The 21112-nt window shown below is 45.3% G+C and overlaps 1 protein-coding gene across 3 annotated transcripts in view; it reads left to right on the top strand.

Moving 5' to 3' along the window:
- KSR2 (kinase suppressor of ras 2) overlaps positions 1-21112 on the top strand; it is a 202982-nt gene that overhangs the window by 95697 nt on the left and 86173 nt on the right. For all 3 annotated transcript variants that reach the window (XM_087705677.1, XM_087705678.1, XM_087705679.1), the window contains exons 5-9: positions 3602-3783; positions 15839-15908; positions 17131-17214; positions 18672-18739; positions 18953-19071. In XM_087705677.1, coding sequence (XP_087561803.1) covers positions 3602-3783; positions 15839-15908; positions 17131-17214; positions 18672-18739; positions 18953-19071 — 523 coding nt within the window. The remainder of the gene's footprint in view (positions 1-3601; positions 3784-15838; positions 15909-17130; positions 17215-18671; positions 18740-18952; positions 19072-21112) is intronic.

Below are 21112 nucleotides of genomic sequence, written 5' to 3'. Positions count from 1 at the left end.
AATCAGTAGGAACCCACCTCTCCTTTAGATGTTCTCCTTTGCAAACCTCCGTGTCCTCTCTTAGGAATACTTTGGAGCAAGAAGAGGAAGGCTGCATGTAATACTGGTAGCAGGCTCAGTGGAGGGAGTCAACCGGTGTATCAACCCATCTGAGGAGATTGTGCTTTGCATGCACGCAGTAGGTTTGCAAACAGCTCAAAAACGTACCTTCTACTGCAACCCTAGTGAGTAAAACAGCTGAAGCAATAGCAATAGCAATAGCATAGACTTATATACCGCTTCATAGGCCTTTCAGGCCTCTCTAAGCGGTTTACAGAGAGTCAGCATATTGCCCCCAACAATCTGGGTCCTCATTTTACCCACCTCGGAAGGATGGAAGGCTGAGTCAACCCTGAGCCGGTGAGATTTGAACCGCTGACCTGCTGATCTAGCAGTAGCCTGCAGTGCTGCTTTTAACCACCTGCGCCACCTTGGCTCTTAGCATGGCAATTTGCCCTGTCGCGCCACTCAGGTGGGCTTCAAACAAAGGAAATATAGGTCAGTATAGTACAGGGATGGGCAGCAGGCCCACCTGATCGTGGGAGAGAACCAGTTTGCTCTCAGTTGATCGTCGGAGCTACTGGTTTTCCTGAACTGGTCCAAACTGACTGAATCTCACTCCTGAGTAGGATGAAGTATTTCTGCTCAGTGTGTGAATCAGGCAACGTTGTCTTCTTCCAGGAAATCCATTCCACTTTGCTGATTGACCAGAAGAAATAATTGTATCACTCATTGATTTTCAATGTTGGTCCTAATTCGCCTGTCAGGAATGCCCTCAACTCAAATCCTGCACAGGGTAGCCCTCAATTTAACAACCGTTCTATTTAGTGACTGTTGAAAGTTACAACAGCACTGAAAAAAAAGGGAATTTGCAGCCCGTACTGGGAAGTCCCTCCTTTTCAGATGGCTTTAATTGCACATAATCCAGGATGGGTGGTTTTAATGCACTAATTTTTCCATTTCTTATGTCTCTCTGTGTGTGTGTGTGTACATTTTTTCAACATAACATTTCAATTTCATCTTTCCTTAAACAGTTTGTCCTCTAGGTTCAAATATCTCTGTACATCAGCTTTCAGCATTTACACATCACTCACCTTAATATTAATTCTCTAATCTTAAAATTATAGTGTATATTAAACGATTTAACATTATTAACCTATTCATTTTCCTCTTAACGTATCTTCTAATAAAAATACAATAATAACACTATGCATAATTATCTTCCTCATCATAATACTAACAATTACCATCTTGTTTATACCTCTATCTTAACCTATGTTCTACTCTTCTTTAGTCTTCTTCCCTTATTTCCAATTTTCCCCCTTTCCCCCTCTTTTTTTTTCTCTTTTCATTTCTGTGAAACAATAATTCACTCTTTTTTTTTTTTACCAATTTAACCTCCCATATCTACCTACCAAATTCCCCCCTCGTTTGAATTCTTTTGTATGGCACAAAACAGCAGGGAGTTTGCGCTCTGTTATTATTTGTTTGTTTGTTTATGTCCTCTTTTAAGTTTTCAGTTTAGCAAAGGATCACCAGAGAGAAAGCCAAAGAGAAGCCAATCTAGTGATTTGGCTGTTAACTGTAATTGCCCCCTGGAATTCATAAAACTCCAGAGGTTGGCCGAATTAATATATCAGTCCTTTAGAGCAAATAAACAACAGGAGAGGACGGTTGCGTTCGTTATTAATTTGAATTCATGTACTTAATCAGGACAGGTGTCTTTAGTAAAATCGACTCCCTGATTAAATGACAGTGTCATGAAAACAAGGCGGTCCCTGTGTTCAGGCTGTCTGCATAACATATAATAAAATGGCAGAAGAAAAGGAAGGAGGTGGGTGAAGGGGGGGGGGAACCAACCAGGATAAGAACCAAATACCATATTTTGCAATAGCATTTAGATATATACCGCTTCACAGTGCTTTCCAGCCCTCTCTAAGTGGTTTACAGAGCCTCTTGCCCCAAAAATCTGGGTCCTCCTTTTACCCACCTCAGAAAGATGAAAGGCTGAGTCAACCTGAAGGAAGGAAGGAAGGAAGGAAGGAAGAAAAGGAAGGAAGGAAGGAAGGAAAGAAGGAAAGAAGGAAAGAAGGAAAGAAGGAAAGAAGGAAGGAAGGAAGGAAGGAAGGGCAAAGCAATAGCAATAGCTCTTAGATTTATATCCTGCTTCACGGTGCTTTCCAGCCCTCTCTAAGCAGTTTACAGAGTCAGCCCCTTGTCCCAAACAATCTGGGTCCTCACTTTACCCACCTCAGAAAGATGGAAGGCTGAGTCAGCCTTGAGCCAATCAGGCTTGAACTCCCGGCAGGGGCAGAGTTAACTTGCAATATTGCATTCTAACCATTGTGTACCATGGATAGATGGATTGATGGATGGAAGGAAGGAAGGAAGGAAGGAGGGAAGAAGAAAGGAATAACAATACAATAGCACTTAGACTTCTATACTGCAATAGAACTTGCAAAACCGCAAGTTCAGTGATTTACAGTCTTCTCTAAACAGTTCACAGTCAGCCTCTTGCCCCAACAATCTGGGTCCTCATTTTAGCCACCTCAGAAGGATGGAAGGTTGAGTCAACCTTGAGCCAGTGAGATTTGAACTGCCGAGCAGCAGCAAGCAGTCAGCTGAAGTAGCCTGCAGTACTGCCCTCTAACCACTGTGCCACCTTAACTCTTGAATCGGACAGTTATGAGGCCACTGCCGTATCCCCTTAGAGCTGTTTTGTCTAATTACATGGATAGGGTGTATATGTTTATTTCTCTATGTTTTATGATGAACGGTTGCAGGAACTGGGCATGGCTAGTCTAGTGAAGAGAAGGACCAGGGGAGGCAGGATAGCAGCCTTCCAATATTTGAGGGGCTGCCACAGAGAGGAGGGGTCAAGCTATTTTCCAAAGCACCCAAAGGCCAGACAAGGAACAATGGATGGAAGGTGAACAAGAAGAGATTCAACCTGGAAATAAGGAGGAATTTTCTGACAGTGAGAACAATCAACCCATGGAACAGAAGTTGCCTTCAGAAGTTGTGGGAGCTTCATCACTGGAGGCTTTCAAGAAGAGACTGGACTGCCATCTGTCAGAAATGGCGTAGGGTCTCCTGCTTGGGTAGGAGGGTTGGACTAGATGACTTACAAGGTCCCTTCCAACTCTGTTAATCTGTAATCTAATCTTCGGTCATGTTCTCATCATACACTAAATAAATCAATAAGACAGCCGGAAGATTTGTGATGATGGAATATCAGCTTTCTTGGGCCTGGATGGAAGGTGTTAAATTTCTGGACACCTCAGGCAAGTCTCATCAAAACAGTTGGGAACAGCTCAATACCCTTTATGGAATGTGGAGTTCCATCAGTTTGGTCTTTGCCCGCATTTTTCTCCAGCAGCTTATCATGACCAGAAAAGGATTTCTAAGCTGTCGAGATCCTTGGACAACCTAACAGTTTTTTCTTCTTCTTTCTCTCAGATTCTGACCTCTGTTGACCTCCCTCTTTCTGCAAAACCTAAAAAGCTCTCCTTTCACAGCGATCCTTTCTCACAGCCCGTTTCCCTTCTTCCTTCCCTCCCAGGGTCAAGAAGAAGGATAAGCCCCTGAACCTCAAGATTCACAACAGCGTGGGGAGCTGTGAGAACATCCCTGCGCAGCGCTCTCCTCTCCTCTCCGAACGGTCCTTGAGATCCTTTTTCGTTGGTCACCCTCCTTTCCTTCCTTCCACTCCTCCGGTCCATACAGATGGCGTGTTCTCCACAAGTAAGTCAGATCTGGCGGGGTAATTCTGGGGGAAGGAAAAGAGGGGGGGATGCAAACACACACACACACACACACACACACACACACACACACACACACACACACACGTTGGGCATGGGTCTTCTAATCCAGTCTTGACTTTGTTTGAAATTGTTTTGCCTATACAAGGTCCAACGGAGGCCACTTCTGTAAAGTTCACAACAGTGGTGGGATTCAGCCAGTTCGCATCTATTCAGGAGAACCGGTTGTTAACTTTCTAAGCAGCTTGGAGAACCGGTTGTTGTAAGAAATCTTCTTTTGTTTCTTTCCCCACTTTACAGGGCTAATCCTGTAAGGAAGGCAGGAAGGAAACATTCTGGTGTTGTTTCTAGCCTAATCTTTATTGCCCTGCTTACAGAAACTGCCTCTCCGGTTAACCCTTATTACCATTGTAACAGCTAAGGCAAAGTGGCCATTGACGTGAATGGCATTGAGTTGGCCATGCCCACCCAGTGACATGACCACCAAGCCCTGCTTATTCGCCTAGTCATTAGGGCAGAGAACCGGTTGTTAAACTATTTTAATCCCACCACTGGTTCACAAACTCATTATTTGTAATCCTTACATTGGTTTAAGGAATATTCACAAAAGGCTCCTAATTTAGATGAAAGATTTGTAGGATGAGCCTCCAAAGAGACCTGTGATGACTACTCAATGGTGGGCTCTGCTCTCTTGCCTTCTGTTCTTCGTTCTTTTGGTCCAGGAACTTTTGGCGGCCGGGGTGGGGCTTCAAAAATGTTAGCAAAGGGTTCTCTGCCTGGTTGTTGGGTAGGTGTGGCCATTGTGGGTGTGGCCATTGTGGGTGTGGCTTACTTGGTGGATGGTATAGAGCAGTGTTTTTCAACCTTTTTTGTGCAAAGGCACACTTTTTTCATGAAAAAAATCACGAGGCACACCACCATTAGAAAATGTTAAAAAAATTTAACTCTGTGCCTATATTGACTATATATAAAGTAATTCTCCCACGGCACACCTTACACTATGTCACGGCACACTAGTGTGCCATGGCACAGTGGTTGAAAAACACTGGTATAGAGCGGGGGTGTCAAACTCATGTTTTCACGGAGGTGTCATGTGATGTAACAGGACTTCCCTCCCCCACAACCTTCACTAAACTGGGCGTGGGCATGGCCAGCACATGACACATCTGGGCTGGGTGTTTGACATCCCTGGTCTTCTGCTTGAGTAAGGTGAAGTGGCCCGCCAGTGGAGATGGTAGCAGAGTCGGACAGTGAGGAGGTTGGGGAGGAACCTGGGCCAGTCCTGGAGTCTGGGGAAGGCTCTGATGAGGGCTCTGCGTCGGAGACAGAGAGGGGGCCAGAGCCGTCTGACAGTTATCAGCTGCCTTCAGAGTCAGACATCAGTGGGGCAGAAAAACAGCTGGAGCCTGTTCCCAGTGTGCGCATGCACAGAGTTGCCAGACGAAGGGAACAGCTAACGAACAGGGGTCGACTTGGGAGTAAGGCCACAGGTGGACGTTGAATGTCCCCTCCCAGAGGAAATAAAAGAGGAGCAAAAGGGGAGTGGAATTTGCAGGAGACAATTAGTTCTCTTAATTGGTTAGTGACCCTCCGAGACTCCTTGCCAAGTTTTGCAGATATCGGCCTGGCAGCTCTCCAAGCCAGATAAGGTCTGTGACTGTAAATCCTCCCTTGAAAGACTTTGCTGGATGTAAATGAGCAGAAATCACAGTCAATTCATAAAAGGCGTTTTTGTCAGGATCAGGAATTTGCTTCCTGCTCTCGGGAATCCTCGGTCAGAAAACAGGGGGTTGGACTAGAAGACCTCCAAGTTCCCTTCCAGGCCCGTTCGGCGGTTGTTATTCAGCCCTAGTCATCCCAAGTTAATTAATATGACAGACCAGGAGATGCTCCGGAGCAGGCTTTTGACAGCACTGTCTTGCTTTTGCATCCGTGTGTCAACCCCATGCTTCTCCTTGACAATCTGGCAGCGAGAAAAACAACCGTGCAGCAGAGGCCGGCTAACAGGAGAAGACATCCAGATGGAAGGGGTCAAGGCACCGGGGCTGTTGCCGTCCCCCCTCCCCTCGGGGGCTAAGGCTTCCCTTCGGCTGGTGCCGCTGACTTCAGTGATGATGCAGCCCGGCCTGCATTGCCGGTTGCTAAGTTTTCCTCTTGGCGCCTGAGGTGCTGGCATTCATCTTGAGTTGAATGGCAGCTGCTGAGAAGGATCTCCCGGGGTTCTCGGGGAGGCTTTGGCATCTGCGTTCACCTGATGGCATCTTTTCAGAAGCTGGCAGGCAGTGGGTCCTTTTTTCTTGCCCTATTTACTAGGTACCAAATAAAGGAGAGTATTTGTAACTCAGGGTTGGGAAGAGGAGTTCTTGGTGCTCTCTGAGCTTGGAGGTTTCCTTGCAGATGTTTCATGACCCAAGTAGGTAACATCATCAGTCTTAGAAGGGAGTGGTGTTTGCAGGGAGGAGGAGGAGGAGGAGGAGGAGGAGGAGGAGGAGGAGGAGGAGGAGGAGGAGGAGGAGGAGGAGGACTGTGTGGTCCTTGGTACTCTCTGAGCTTGGTTGTTTTGTTGCAAATGTTTCATGACCCAACTAGGTAACATCATCAGTCTTAGAAGGGAGTGGTGTTGGCAGGGAGGAGGAGGAGGAGGAGGAGGAGGACGACGACGACGAGGACGAGGACGACGACGACTGTGTGGTCTTTGGTACTCTCTGAGCTTGGTTGTTTTGTTGCAAATGTTTCATGACCCAACTAGGTAACAACATCAGTGTTGCATCAAAGAACCCTATTTACAAGGCCCTTAGAGAGGAGGCAGGCAGGCACCGTCTTTGCCTGATATTGCATTGATCTGTTGATTTTATACCACTCTGGTGAGACCAAGCGTGTGATGTTTGAATGCCCAGTCCGAGTCACCACAATACAAAAAAGATCCTAGAAAAAGTGCAGAGAAGAGCAACAAAGAGAATGAGAGAGAGAGAGAGAGAGAGAGAGAGAGAGAGAGAGAGAGAGAGAAGAGAGAGAGAGAGAGAGAGAGGAGAGAGAGAGAGAGAAAGAGAAAGGGAGTGAGATGGAGAATGAACAAGGGAGAACAAGATAGAGAGAAAAAGAGAAAGGGAACAAAAGAGAGAGAATGAACAAGAGAGAGAAGAGAGACATAGGAGAGAATCAGAGAGAGAATGAACAAGAGAGTGCAAGAGAAAGAAAGAGAGAATGAACAAGAGAGAGAAGAGAGAGAAAGGAGAGAATGAGAGAGAGAATGAACAAGAGAGTGCAAGAGAAAGAAAGAGAGAATGAACAAGAGAGAGAAGAGAGAGAAAGGAGAGAATGAGAGAGAGAATGAACAAGAGAGTGCAAGAGAAAGAAAGAGAGAATGAACAAGAGAGAGAAGAGAGAGAAAGGAGAGAATGAGAGAGAGAATGAACAAGAAAGTGCAAGAGAAAGAAAGAGAGAATGAACAAGAGAGAGAAGAGAGAAAAAGGAGAGAATGAGAGAATGAACAAGAAATTGCGAGAGAGAAAAAGGAGAGAATGAGAGAGAGAGAACAAACAAGTGAAAACAAGACAGAGAGAGAAAGAGAATGAGAGAGAGACAGAAAAAGAGAGACATACAGACAGAGACCCCCCTCTAGGATCTGTTTAGAATCTCCTGTCATATTGAGATGCTCTCACAATTTGGCTGGCATCTCCTGGGGACATTTTTTGGCCTTAATTGGTTATCTGATGAGACCCGCAAAGGGGTGTCTCTCTCCATAATTAGACATTCGAAGATGAAATTTGGAGGAGGTGGGCTGATTTGGGAACTTCACAGCAATATTTTAAGAGACATCCCCTCTCCCTCCGCAAAGTCTAACAGTTTTAAAAATCTATTCCCTCCATTATGATCATTTCAATACTTTTCTTTCTTTGTGCATTTAATAACTTCACTTACTGTTACCAGTAAGTGGTACCACAATTTTTACCAGTAAAAATTAATCTTCCATGAGTCTTTTTTTTTAAAAAAAAAAAATTCAGTAACTATAAGTCCCAATGAAAAAAATTCTGGTCCCTGAAATACAATAATATTCTTCAAAATAATTTGTATATGTGTGTATTCGTATTTAATTTTTTCTTGGCTTTTTCCACAAGTTTTGTGAATGTTCACTAAATGAAAGGTTGTAAGTTGAGGATTAAATGTCAGGGTTTCAAGTAACACCCCCAACGAAAGAAGACTCTGAGGCTTGAGTTTCCTCAAAGTTTCCATTTTATTAGAGATGTCATGTTGACACATCTGGGAAAATCCGAATCTGAAAGCTTCCAGGTTTTCCTCACCCAGTTGAAAGTTCAAGATCTTGCCCCAACATCCACAAGTCCATCACATGGTCCAATCCTTCATTGCCATGAAGAAAGATTCCTTTCATCCACATCCATCCAGGTGGAGGGACAAAAGCGACCTTAACTTTCTGAGAAAGAATGTTATTATGGCTACACATCCCCCATACTCTGTATAATCCCCCCTCCCGTTTTCCCACAGTAGAAAGTGTGGCCAGCCTGAAATCCAAAAAGTAAAAGATGGCTTCCAGGTCTGACAGGCAGCCTCCCTTCAAAAGGCAAGCGTGTTCGGCAAAGGGAATAATGTACTAAATTTCCTTGGCTTTTTTCGCAAATCCATTGTGCCTGGTAAGACGTCCTTTCATCCTGCCTCGGGCAGGGGGTTGGACTAGAAGACCTCTGAAAGTCCCATTATGATTCTATGACTCCGTTTTAGCTGTTCCTGAATCCCACTTCATTTGTTAGCCCCCTCCCCAGTCTGAAAAAACCCTATTCTTTAAGTAGAGGGGGAAGGAAGATTATTTCACAGTCAGAACGAGTTGGCGCTTCGAAACGCTCCTCAATCATTGCAAGATGATTCCATGGGGCACCTCAGGTGTCACCGTCCGCCTGCTGGCATCTCCACGGGGTTGCCTGCTGGACCCACTTCCCTGCGGAGGGGGCACGAGGGGCCATGTAGGTCTTAGGTCTTCTTGTCACTCCTGCCCATCAGTGGAAGAGACAGCCGTGGTGCGTTTTGATGTCTGCCGTGATATCTCTCTTGTCAAAGGGGAAGAGAGAAGGGGGCGACCTCCAGGCCCTCTCCCCCACTCCTCTCCCCCACTGCGGTGTCTGTCAACAAGAGCTTGTCAGCTCCGGAAGGCAAAATACTGAATAGTTTTCCCTGGAGAGAAGGTTGCAGAGCTGAAACACGAGAATCAAGATCACGTGAAGGGTTAATACCGCTTTATAATGGCTTGGTATGGCCACACTTGGAATCTGGCATTCAGTTTTGGCCGCCACGATGTAAAAAGATGTAGAGACTCTAGAAAGAGTGCAGAGAAGAGCAAGAAAGAGGATTAGGGGACTAGAGACTAAAACATTTGAGGAACGGTTGCAGGAACTGGGCATGGCTAGTTTAATGAAAAGAAGGATTAGGGGTGAAGTGATAGCAGTCTTCCAATATCTCAGGGGATGCCCCAAAGAAGAGGGAGTCAAGCTATTCTCCAAAGTACCTGAAGGCAGGACAGATGGAAACTAATCAAGGAGAGAAGCAACTTAGAACTGAGGAGAAATTTCCTGACAGTGAGAACAATTAACCAGTGGAACAACTTGCCTCCAGAAGTTGTGAATGCCCCAACACTGGAAGTCTTTAAGAAGATGTTGGATAGCCATTTGTCTGAAGCGGTGTAGGGTTTCCTGCCTAGGCAGGGGGTTGGACTAGAAGACCTCCAAGGTCCCTTCCAACTCTGTCATTCTGTTATAGATCATCTAAATGACCTTCCACCAACTATATATATGAATAATGACTTTATCACCCTTGGGAAATTGGGAAGCAGGAGCAGCGATGGGAACAGGAAGTTCCTATGTGTAGCCTAATGAAAAAAGGACTAGAGGTGACATGATAGCAGAGTTCCAATATTTGAGGGTCTACCCCAAAGAAGAGGGGGGGGTGTCAACCTATTCTCAAAGCACCTGCAGCCAAGACAAGAAGCAACAGATGGAAACTAATCTAGCAGAGAAGTAATCAGAACTAAGGAGAAATCTCCTGACAGTGAGAACGATTAACCAGTGGGACGATTTTCCTCCAGGAATTGTGAATTCTCCAACACTGGAAGTATTTAAGAAGAGATTGGATAACCATTTGTCTAAAGCGGTGTAGGGTTTCCTGCCTAAGCAGGGGGTTGGACTAGAAGACCTCCAAGGTCCCTTCCAACTCTGTGATTCTGTTGGGTGGAAAGGAAGCTTCCTGCCTGATTTATGACTACAGGTTTGCAATACAACCAGACAGTTCTCCTTTATTACTATTTTAACATCAAGGAAATTGCTGCCGTTTCATCTTCTTTGGCTTAGGAAAGAAAATATTAAATTAGCTTGCCAAGCACCCTCTCTGAAACCTATCGGAGCCGTATTTCAACTCTCTCTCTCTCTTTACCTTGCATACCACTGCAAACATCGGGGGCATTGTTAATCCTTCTGATCCTTCCTCTATCACGGCTGTAATGAAAATAATTACCTGCGAACCACAGAGGGCTTCTCGGGGCTTTGTTCGGAGGTCGCAATTCCTGGTAGACTTTAATTTTATATATATATGGCAATGAGTATGTTATAGAAAATAATTAAGTGCCTCGGCTGGGCCCCCCTCCTTCCTCCTCCCCTTCTGTAAAATAGCGTGATTTAATTGAGTTAAAGTCATCTGAAGTAACCTGTGCTAAAGCATAGGGCTTAATTTAACCTCAGGTAAGCATTTGTAATTGCCTGGGTCCACAAAGGAGGAGAGATGGGGAGAGAGAGAAAGAGAAGGAAAGAGAGAGAGAAAGAGAGGGAAGGGGGAAAGAAGAAGAGGGAGAGAGCTAAGAGACAGAAAGAGGGAGGGAGAAAGAAAGGGAGAGGGAGTGGGAGAGAAAGAAAGTGAAAGAGAGAGAGGGAGAGAGAAAGAGGAGTGGGAGGCAGAGAGGAGGGAGAGAAAGAGAGAGAGGGAGGGAGGTAAAGAAAGAAAGGGAGAGAGGGGGAAAGAGGAAGGGAAGGAAAAAAGGGAGAGATGAAGAGAGAGAAAGGGGAGAGAGAAAAGGAAAGATAGAGGAAGAGGGAGAGAGAAAGAGCGAGAGGGAAAGAGAGGGAGAAGGGGAGAGAAAGAGGGAAGGAGAGAAAGAGAGGGGGAGAGAGGGAGGAAGAGCAAGAGAGGAAGGGAGGGAAAGAGAGGGGGAGAGAGAAAGAGGGGGAGAAGAGGAGGGAGAGAAAGAGAGGAAGAGAGAGGAGACACAGAGAGAGGGAACGAGAGAGAGAGGAGAGCAGAGGGCAGATCATTTGTAAGGTGATTTAGCGATGAGCAAATGGCGTTTCTGAAAATAAAGCCGTGCTTCTCCGTTTATCCAGACCAGATCCTGAGCGGTGTAAATCAGCCACTTTCTAGGGCTCTCAGGCAGATAACTTGGATTTAATGCCTGACAGTTGAAATGCTGATTTTTCAAAGGGGGCAGATTTTGGACCCCAGTCTAGAAGCACCACCTATAATGCTTTAGATGGGTGGCAAATCAATTTAATAAAATAACTATGTAAAGAATAAATAAAATCGACCGGACTAAATAAAATCAACTGGAATAAAATATCGACCGGGAAAAAAGTGCAGGTAGAAATCCTAAGGGTCGAATTGACCCATTTTACGACTTTTCGGCCACGGTTGTTAAGTGAATTACACGGTTGTTAAGTGAATCAGGCTTCCCCGCCGACTTTGCTCGTCAGAAGGTCGCAAAAGGGGATCGCGTGACCCCGGGAGCCTGCGACCGTCATAAATACGAGTCAATTGCATCCGAAGTGTAAATCAAGCGACCAAAGGAATGCCACAACGGCCTTTTGTCTGAAAATAACATCCCTAAGTCTCTTTTCCCGGTGCCGTTCTTGCTCTGAACGGTCACTGAGTGAATCATTGTAGGTCGAGGACTACCTGAATATTGGTGGGCAGGGGAGAGGCGACATAGACCCCCGGCCAAAAAAAAAGGAGAAACGCAACGGAGTCATTTAGAAAAGGACACAGATTGTTTGAGGCCGAACAGCAGGGCACGAAAGATGAATTTGGACATCTCCTAGCTCAGTGATGGCAAACCTTTTCCGGACCGAGTGCCCACGTCGTGCATGGGCACCCAAAATCCCCAAATTCAATGCACCCGTGGGCTCTGCATCCATGCCCTGCACATGCATGCACAGCCCCACCCCATGTGTCCTACGCAACTGCACGGACCTCCCACATGCCCCCACTCCCCTTGCGCATGTACTCACAGCTCCCCGGCGTGCCCCTGCACATGCACAGCAGAGACCCAAAGACTATCTGGCTGGTGAGAGGGGCGTGTGTGGGCGGAGTGGAACTAAACTGGGGCAATGGCTCGTGAGCCATAGTTTCGCCATAACAGTTCTAGCTTATAACTTTCTCTCGGATTGAAATCCGAGGGCAAATATGTTTTTGCTCCCTATAGATAGATAGATGGTAGGTAGGTAGGTAGGTAGGTAGATTAGATATAGAGATAGATATAGGTAGGTAGGTAGGTAGGTAGGTAAGTAGGTAGTAGAAAAGTAGGTAGATAGATAGGTAGATTAGATATATATAGAGATAGATAGATAGATAGATAGATAGATAGATAGATAGATAGATAGATAGATAGATAGATGATAGATGGATAGATGATAGATAGATAGATAGATAGATAGATAGATAGATAGATAGATAGATAGATAGATAGATTAGATAGGTAGATAGGTAGATGATATAGATATAGATATAGATATAGGATATAGATATAGATATAGATATAGATATAGATATAGATATAGATATAGATATAGATATAGATAATTATATATATATATATATATATATTATATATATATATATATATATATATATAATATATAGAGAGAGAGAGAGAGAGAGAGAGAGAGAGAGAGGGAGGGAGGGAGGGAGGGAGGGAGGGAGGGAGGGGAGGGAGGGGAGGGAGGGAGGGAGGGAGGGGGATGGATGGATGGATGGCTAGATAGATAGATAGATAGATAGATAGATAGATAGATAGATAGATAGATAGATATAGATAAGTAGGTAGATAGATAGATAGATAGATTAGATATAGATGTAGAGATAGAAGAGATGGATATGTAGATCGGTAGACAGATAGATAGATTAGATATAGAGATAGATAGATAGGTGGGTGGGTGGGTGGGTGGGTGGGTAGGTAGGTAGGTAGGTAGGTAGGTAGGTAGGTAGGTAGGTAGATAGATAGATAGATAGATAGATAGATAGATAGATAGATAGATAGATAGATAGATAGATAGATAGATAGATAGATTTCCCCTTTTTCTTCCCTGTGTAAAGCCAACCAGGCCTCTAAGTTAACGCTTCTTATACAGTGAAGGGAGCTTTCACCGCCACACAGGACATCGGATGCAAATGTAACCTTCCAAAAATGCCACGTAATTAAAAACCAAAAAACCACCCACCTTAAACCTGCCTTCATAACCAAGCTGGGATACGAAAGCAATTTCAAAGCCTCTCTCTCAAAATGCTATAAAATTTGCTTCCCAGAGCCCCGCAGGCTCAAAGATTGACTGATGTGTGTAGAAAAACCTTTGGGATCCCCGCTGCCTGCCTGGTGCCTAGAGATGGTCAAATTCCAGTAGTCCAGGTATATATATATATGTATATATATATATCACTCAGAAATGGCATTTCGGTCTCCGAGAATCCATCTGCCCTGGGGCCCCTCGGCTTAAAAAGAGAAATATAAACACCTCGTTGCAACGGTCAACAGCCTTCTTTTAATTTGCTCTTCGAGCATATTTATCCTCGCAAGTAGCCATTTACATGTCTGCAGAGAAGAGCTTTGTTCTGGTGGATCAGAAGCAGAATGGGCAGGCAGAGAGGGGAGGAATGAAATGTCAAGCATCTGGAGAGCCAGAGGTGTGTGTGTTTTGATGGGAGAATAAAAAGGGATAGCGGTCCCAACGACTCCGAAGCCAGCGGTGTTCAAACAGCAACAACGGAAAAGGAGATAGTTGTTGTTAGTCGGGAAGTCTTGTCTGACCCATCGTGACCCCATGGACAACGTTCCTCCGGCCTTCCTGTCCTCTGCCATCCTCTGAAGTCCATTGAAGCTCACAGCCGACTGCTTCGGTGACTCCATCCAGCCACCTCCTTCTCTGCTGTCCCCTTCTTCTTCTTTTGCCCTCCATCGTTCCCAGCATGAGGCTCTTCTCCAGGGAGTCCTTCCTTCTCATTAGGTGGCCAAAGTCTTTGAGTTTCCTCTTCAGGATCTGGCCTTCTAAAGAGCAGTCAGGGTTGATCTCCTCTAGGACTGACCGGTTGGATGGCCTTGCAGTCCAAGGGACTGGCAGGAGTCTTCTCCAGCACCAGAGTTCAAAGGGCTCCATTCTTTGGCTTCCTTCCTTCTCATTAGGTGGTCAAAGGATTTGAATTTCCTCTTCAGGATCTGCCTTCTAAAGAGCAGTCAGGTTTGATCTCCTCTAGGACTGACCGGTTGGATGGTCTTGCAGTCCAAGGGACTGGCAGGAGTCTTCTCCAGCACCAGAGTTCAAAGGGCTCCATTCTTTGGCTTCCTTCCTTCTCCTTTGGTGGTCAAAGGATTTGAATTTCCTCTTCAGGATCTGGCCTTCTAAAGAGCAGTCAGGGTTGATCGCCTCTAGGACTGACCAGTTGGATCGCCTTGCAATTCAAGGGACTCAAAGGAGTCTTCTCCAGCACCAGAGTTCAAAGGCCTCCATTCTTTGGTGCTCAGCCTTCCTTATGGTCCAATCTTCACAGCCACCCATTGCAACTGGGAAAACCATCGCCTTGACTAGACACACTTTAAGGAGATGAGGTGGCTCAGTGGCTAAGACTCTGAGCATGTCGATCAGAAAGGTCGGAATCTACATGCAAACACAGGTGAATTTAGGAAATATTGTTCGGTAGGGAAGGCATGTGTAGTAAACTTGAAACTGTCACTTTCTGTTGGTAGGTGAGATCAGAATTCAGCAGTTGAACTGGGGGAAAGAAAATGAGAATCCTGGAAAAGCCCTGCCTTGTGAACATATTAAGTTCCAGAAGGAGTCAGAAAACTAATAGTATCTATTACTTACTGCACCAGTGTCTGGTTTGCCAATTGCACCGTGGCAGATAGGACAACACTCCAGAGGATCAATGTCATTGCCCAGAGGATCATGGGTTGCCCTCTCCCCTCCTTGGAAGAGCTTTATATCTCCCGCTGGCTTAAGAAAGCTCAAAATATCCTTAAATATCGATCTCATCCTGGGCATCCCCCCCCTTTTTTTTTTGGAACTATTACCATCTGGCAGCCGGTACAGGGCAATAAAAACAAGGACAAATAGGCTGAAAAACAGCTTCTATCCCAGGGCAGTAACTATGTAGAGTGCAATATTAATGCAATATCAGGGGTTTTTGATTCAATTGTATAGAATGCGGATGTGTGTGTGTGTGTGTGTGTGTGTGTGTTTATTTTTATAGTTATAATGTACACTGAAGATAAAGTGGCTTAGTGGCTAAGACGCTGAGCTTGTCGATCAGAAAGGTCGGCAGTTCGGTGGTTCGAATCCCTAGCGCCGCGTTACGGAGTGAGCTCCCGTTCCTTGTCCCAGCTTCTGCCAACCTAGTAGTTCGAAAGCAGGTTAAAAAGTGCAAGTAGAAAAATAGGGGCCACCTTTGGTGGGAAGGGAAGAGCGTTCCGTGCACCTTCAGCGTTTAGTCATGCCGCCCACATGACCATGGAGACGTCTTCGGCTGGCTCTTCGGCTTTGAAATGGAGATGAGTACCACCCCCTAGAGTTGGGAACGACTAGCTCATATGTGCGAGGAAAACCTTTACCTTTACACGGAAGATGGCATTTAATTTCATTGTACTAGGTGCAATGACATTAAAGTAAACTAACTAACAATAAACCCTAATTAATGGGCTCCTCCTTATGGCTGAAGGAAAAACCATTTCCCCCTCTTTTATTCATTGCATTCTTCTTGTCTTCCTCCTCTGTCTCCAGATACACTCTCAGTACCTCGCTGGTCCCCGCAAATTCCTAGACGGGATCTTGGAAACTCAATCAAACACAGGTATAACAAATATAAATATATATGTATATACATATACAGGAGGGACCTGCATAGCCCTGGTAGAGATAGTTATTGTATTTTATACGATATAATTGATGCAAGGACGGCTGTTTATATGCTCCTAGTGGGCCCTCCAGCATCCTTCAGTTTTCTATGCATCATTGTTACCAGTAGCCATGGATACTTGGGAACAGGGAAATAAAACCATACTCCAATCCCTACATCGGGAGAAAATGTATGCGCAAAGAGTTACTCCAGGTGATACAGTCATTCAGGGAGAGTCGCGTGCTCTGCAGTCAAAACGGAATTTCACACCACCTCATCGTTGGTGGGTTTGGGGATTTTACCCGTAAAAACTAGCAACGTTCCTGACTGCCCCCCCCCCCGCCTCGGTGGGTAGATAGTTGGTTTGAATTGCTCAAAAAAAAAAAAAAAAAAAAACCCCTCACTTGCGTTAAATACTAAGAGCAAGCGAGTTGCAATTGATTTGTATTGGCTTGCTACGACCAAAATCGATAAGTAATTCGGACTCGGGTGCTTGGGAGAACTAAGACTGCAGAAATCGTTTATTCGGTGAGAAATGCTCCCATTTGGAGAAGAAAAAGCTTTTATAGACTCAACAGAAACCAACCTCTCTCTCTCTCCCTCTCTCCCTCTCTCTCTCTCTCTCTCTCTCTCTCTCTCTCTCATTCTTTCTTTATCTTTCACACTTTTTCTTCCACTTTTTCTCTTTCTTTCTCTCTCTCTTTCTCTTTCACCCATTCTCTCTTTCTCTTTCATTTTCTTTCGCTACCCCCCTATTTCTTTCTCTTTCTTTCACTCTGTCTCTTTTTCTTTCTTTCTCTTTCTCTTCCCCTCTCTTTCTCTTTCTCTCTCTTTCTATTTCTATTTCATTCTCTCTGTCTCTTTTTCTTTCTCTCTGTCTCTCTCCCCTCTCTTTTTTTCTTTTTCTATTTTTATTTCATTCTCTCTCTCTTTTTCTGTCTCTCTCTTGTTCCCCCTCTCTTTCTCTTTCTCTTTCTATTTCATTCTCTCTCTGTCTCTTTTTCTTTCTTTCTCTTTCTCTCCCCCTCTCTTTCTCTCTTTCTCTTTCTATTCCATTCTCTGTCTCTTTTTCTTTCTTTCTCTTTCTCTCCCCCTCTCTTTCTTTTTCTCTCTTTCTATTTCACACACTGTCTCTTCTTCTCTTTTTCTTTCTCTCTCTTTCATTTTCTCCCTCCAGGTTTTCCACAAAGTATTGGATGTCCCAGACATGTACTGTCTGCGGGAAAGGAATGTTGTTTGGGCTGAAATGTAAAAACTGCAAGTACGTCTCCTTTTTTGTAGAGTGTGCATTCCCCAGACACCTAATATACCAAACGGTTGTGGCTAGGCTCTGCTTTCCTTTGCTGCAGACATCTGGCCCTTCCATCTATCTCCCTGCAATTCCACTTCATAAGGAATCTAAAATAAGGTCTTTCCACCAATATTTGTCGAGGCTGGGCCTTTGGTACCCGAGAGCTGAAAGTGCTGATTTTGCACAACCAGCCAAGCTCGATCTGGAAGTCTTTGTCCTCCTATAATTTTGTAGATAACCAATTTTCTCTAGTAGTTAAGGCACCAGACTAGGAACTGGGAGACGGTGAGTTTTCGTTCTGCCTTTGGCGTGAAAGACAGGGGGGTGACTTTGGGCCAATCACCAGGAAATAATGAATTCTAGTCCTGTGTTAGCTGTGAAAGCCATCTGGGTGACTTTGGGCCAATCACCAGGAGACTGGGAGTTCTAGTCCAGCGTTAGCTGTGAAAGCCAGCTGGGTGACTTTGGGCCAATCACCAGGAGATAATGAATCCTAGCCCCACCTTAGGCATGAAAGTTAGCAGGGTGACTTTGGGCCAATCACCAGGAAACTGTGAGTTCTAGCCTAGCGTTAGCTGTGAAAGCCATCTGAGTGACTTTGGACCAATTACCAGGAAACTGGGAATTCTAGTCCAGCGTTAGCTGTGGAAGCCATCTGGATGACTTTGGGCCAATCACCAGGAGACTGGGAGTTCTAATCCAGACTTCGGCATGAAAAGTGGCTCAGTGACTTTGGGCCAGTCCCTGCCTCTCCGCCTAACCCCCTCTCCCCCTTCACAGGACTGTCGTGGTAGGGAAAATAGGAGGAGGAAGGAGTATCAGGTGTGTTCTTCCCCTTGAATTGTTTATAAAAAATAACAAAGGCAGGATATAAGTAAAATAAATACATACATACATAGCAATAGCACTTAGACTTATATACCACTTCACAGTGCTTCACATTCTTCTCTAAACAGTTTACAGAGTCAGCCTTTTGCCCCCAACAATCTGGGTCCTCATTTTACTCACCTCCGAAGGATGGAAGGCTGAGTCAACTTGAAGGAAGGAAGGAAGGAAGGAAAATAGCAATAGCTCTTAGACTTATATACTGCTTCACAGTACTTTCCAGCCCTCTCTAAGTGGTTTACAGAGTCAGCCTCTTGCCCCAAACAATCTGGGTCCTCCTTCTACCCACCTCGGAAGGACGGAAGGCTGAGACAACCTTGAGCCTGGTGAGATTCGATCTTCCAAATTGCTCTCAGCCGGTGATCAGCAGAGGTAGCCTGCAGTACTGCACTCTCACCACTGCGCCACCATGGCTCATAGTTGCAGAGAAACCCCATTGCACTTTTTCCGCAAGGGCAGTAATCCAGTCTGACTATTTCGGAAGCCCAACTTCCCATGAGCCACGCTTCAAACCAGCTGTTCTTCTGCTTGATTCTTTCTAGGCTAAAGTGCCACAACAAATGTACCAAAGAGGCCCCACCGTGTCACCTGCTGATCATCCACCGTGGAGGTAAGAGCCACTACAGTCGCATTTTGGATTTCAAACGGAATATTTTCATTACTAGATGACATGGAAAAAAAATGTTATTGGTTCAATCGCTGATAAAAAAAATTACAGATCGCCCAAGGTGGACTATTTTGCTCCACCTCCTTCTTTGTTTTGATTTTCCTCTTCTCCAGTCTTTTCTCTTTTCTTTCTTTCTCTCTTTTCTTTTCAATTCAGCAAGATTAGTCCGGACAGAATCCGTGCCATGTGACATCAACAATCCCTTGCGGAAACCCCCTCGATATTCAGATCTGCACATCAGCCAGACGCTTCCCAAAACCAACAAAATCAACAAGGTGAGTTATTACAAAGTGACACACACACACACACACACACACACACACACACACACACACAGTTGCCTTCTAATTTAGTCGTACGGGTGGTGGATCTTGAAGAGGATTCTAACTTCTTTCCCAATTTAGAAAACAGCAGATGGAGAATGTGGATTGTGAATAAGGGTGTTTATTGTTCACTCCAGGGGTGAGTTCCGGCAGGCACAACTGCCGATTCCCTCGTCGGCGTGCCGCATGCACTTGATGCGCGCCATGTGCGCTTCAGGCATGCTGCATGTGCTTGATGCGTGCTGCAATAAAAATTGTTCTGCAGAAGCGAAAAACCAAGGTGGCTGGTTCAGGGGTGTGGCAGGCCTGGGTCGCTGCTGGTTCCAGTGACCCAGGCCGCCAAACCACTACCAGTTCAGCCGAACCACTCCGAACTGGTAGGAACCCACCACTGGTTCACTGCTGTTATGACTGCAAGGAATTGACAGGAAGGACCTGTGTCTAAAAATCTCGGGAACTGGTGAACAGGACAGAATAGAAAATATATTCAAGGCAGTCCTCAGTTTACAACCATTCTGTACAACCAAATCTAGAGAACTGGTGAACAGGACAGAATAGAAAATATATTACAGGCAGTCCCTGGCTTACAACCATTCTTCCAACCAGTCCTCCGCTTACAACCATTCTTAACCAAATCAAGAGAACTGTTGAACAGGACAGAATAGAAAATATATTACAGGCAGTCCTTGGTTTACAACCATGCTTACAACAGCTGTCTCAGCATTCCGACAGTCATACAATTCAATTTCAGATGCTTGGTGACTGGTGTTTATTCATGATGATGATTGTGGCATTTCGAAGTCAGGCCATTGGCATTGGCAACCTGTCACGGTTGGCTTCCAACAAGCAAAGTCAATGGGGGAAGCCGAATTCACTTAACAACTGGGCAATTCGCTTAACGACTGCAGTGATTTGCTTAAGAAAGCTTACAAAAATGCACACCCACACAACAACCATTTTGGTTAGTGATGGAAATTCTGGCCCAGTTGTTGTCTTCAGTCAAAAGTTACCCATTTAGCAAATCCTCTCATTCTTGTATAAGTTTTGTAGGATTCTGGGGTTGTTGTTGTTGTTGTTTTGCAATGTGGAAGAATCCCAAAGGTGCTTGATTTCAAGAGGCAACTGGATTTTCTTGTTTTTCTTCGAAGACATTTCACTTCTTATCCAATTTTTCAGCTCTGGATGGATGGTGGCGAATGGAAGGATTTATGCTCCTTGCAGATAGCTGGTCATTTGCATCCTTTCAGCAAGTCCTTGAGGTCCCTTGGAGATTTGTCGGTGCCCTCAGGGGTCACCTGAGTGGTGCAAACAGGTGTGGAGCCTTCTTGGAACTGCTGAAAGGACTCCTGTGTTGTACACTGGAGATAGACGATGTTGTATCCCTCCCCATTCGTTGAGAGAGGGCTGTTCAATTTTGACACAGATGGCCTCTGTGACCCCTCTTTCAAATTAGTGGTCCCCCTCTGTCCAAAATGTGGACTTTGCTGCCTTCAAAAGAACAGCCTTTGTCTTTAAAATGCAGATGGACTGCCGAATCTTGTCCTGGTGGGCTTGTTCTATGTTGCGTCATGCGTTTATGAAGTTGCTGTTTTGTTCCCCCAATGCACATACCGGCACATGACTCACTGCATTGTACTGCCTATATCACGATGCTCCGTTTGTGTCTGGGTGTTTTATCCTTGGAGTGGACAAACTTCTACCTTGGTATATTCTTGGGTTTGAAGTGTGCTCAATGTAGTAGCTTCAACTGGTCCAGAATGCGGCTGCGCGAGTTATCATGGGGGCACCTAGGTGCTCCCATGTTACACCCCTTTTAGGCGGCCTGCACTGGTTGCCGGTTGTCTTCCGGGTGCGATTCAAGGTACTAATTATGACCTTTAAAGCGCTCCATGGCTTAGGCCCAGGGTACCTGCGAGACCACCTACTGCCACCGGTAGCCTCCCACCGTCCAGTGCAATCCCACAGAGTTGGCCTCCTCAGGGTACCATCGGCC

Source organism: Thamnophis sirtalis, unplaced genomic scaffold (assembly GCF_051295495.1).
Source record: "Thamnophis sirtalis isolate CommonGarterSnake01/CBP01778 unplaced genomic scaffold, rThaSir2_p1.2 scaffold_2, whole genome shotgun sequence".
In the NCBI taxonomy this organism is placed as follows: Eukaryota; Metazoa; Chordata; class Lepidosauria; order Squamata; family Natricidae; genus Thamnophis; species Thamnophis sirtalis.
Note: the sequence above shows the minus strand (reverse complement) of the source record. Positions and strands in the feature narration are given on the sequence as shown.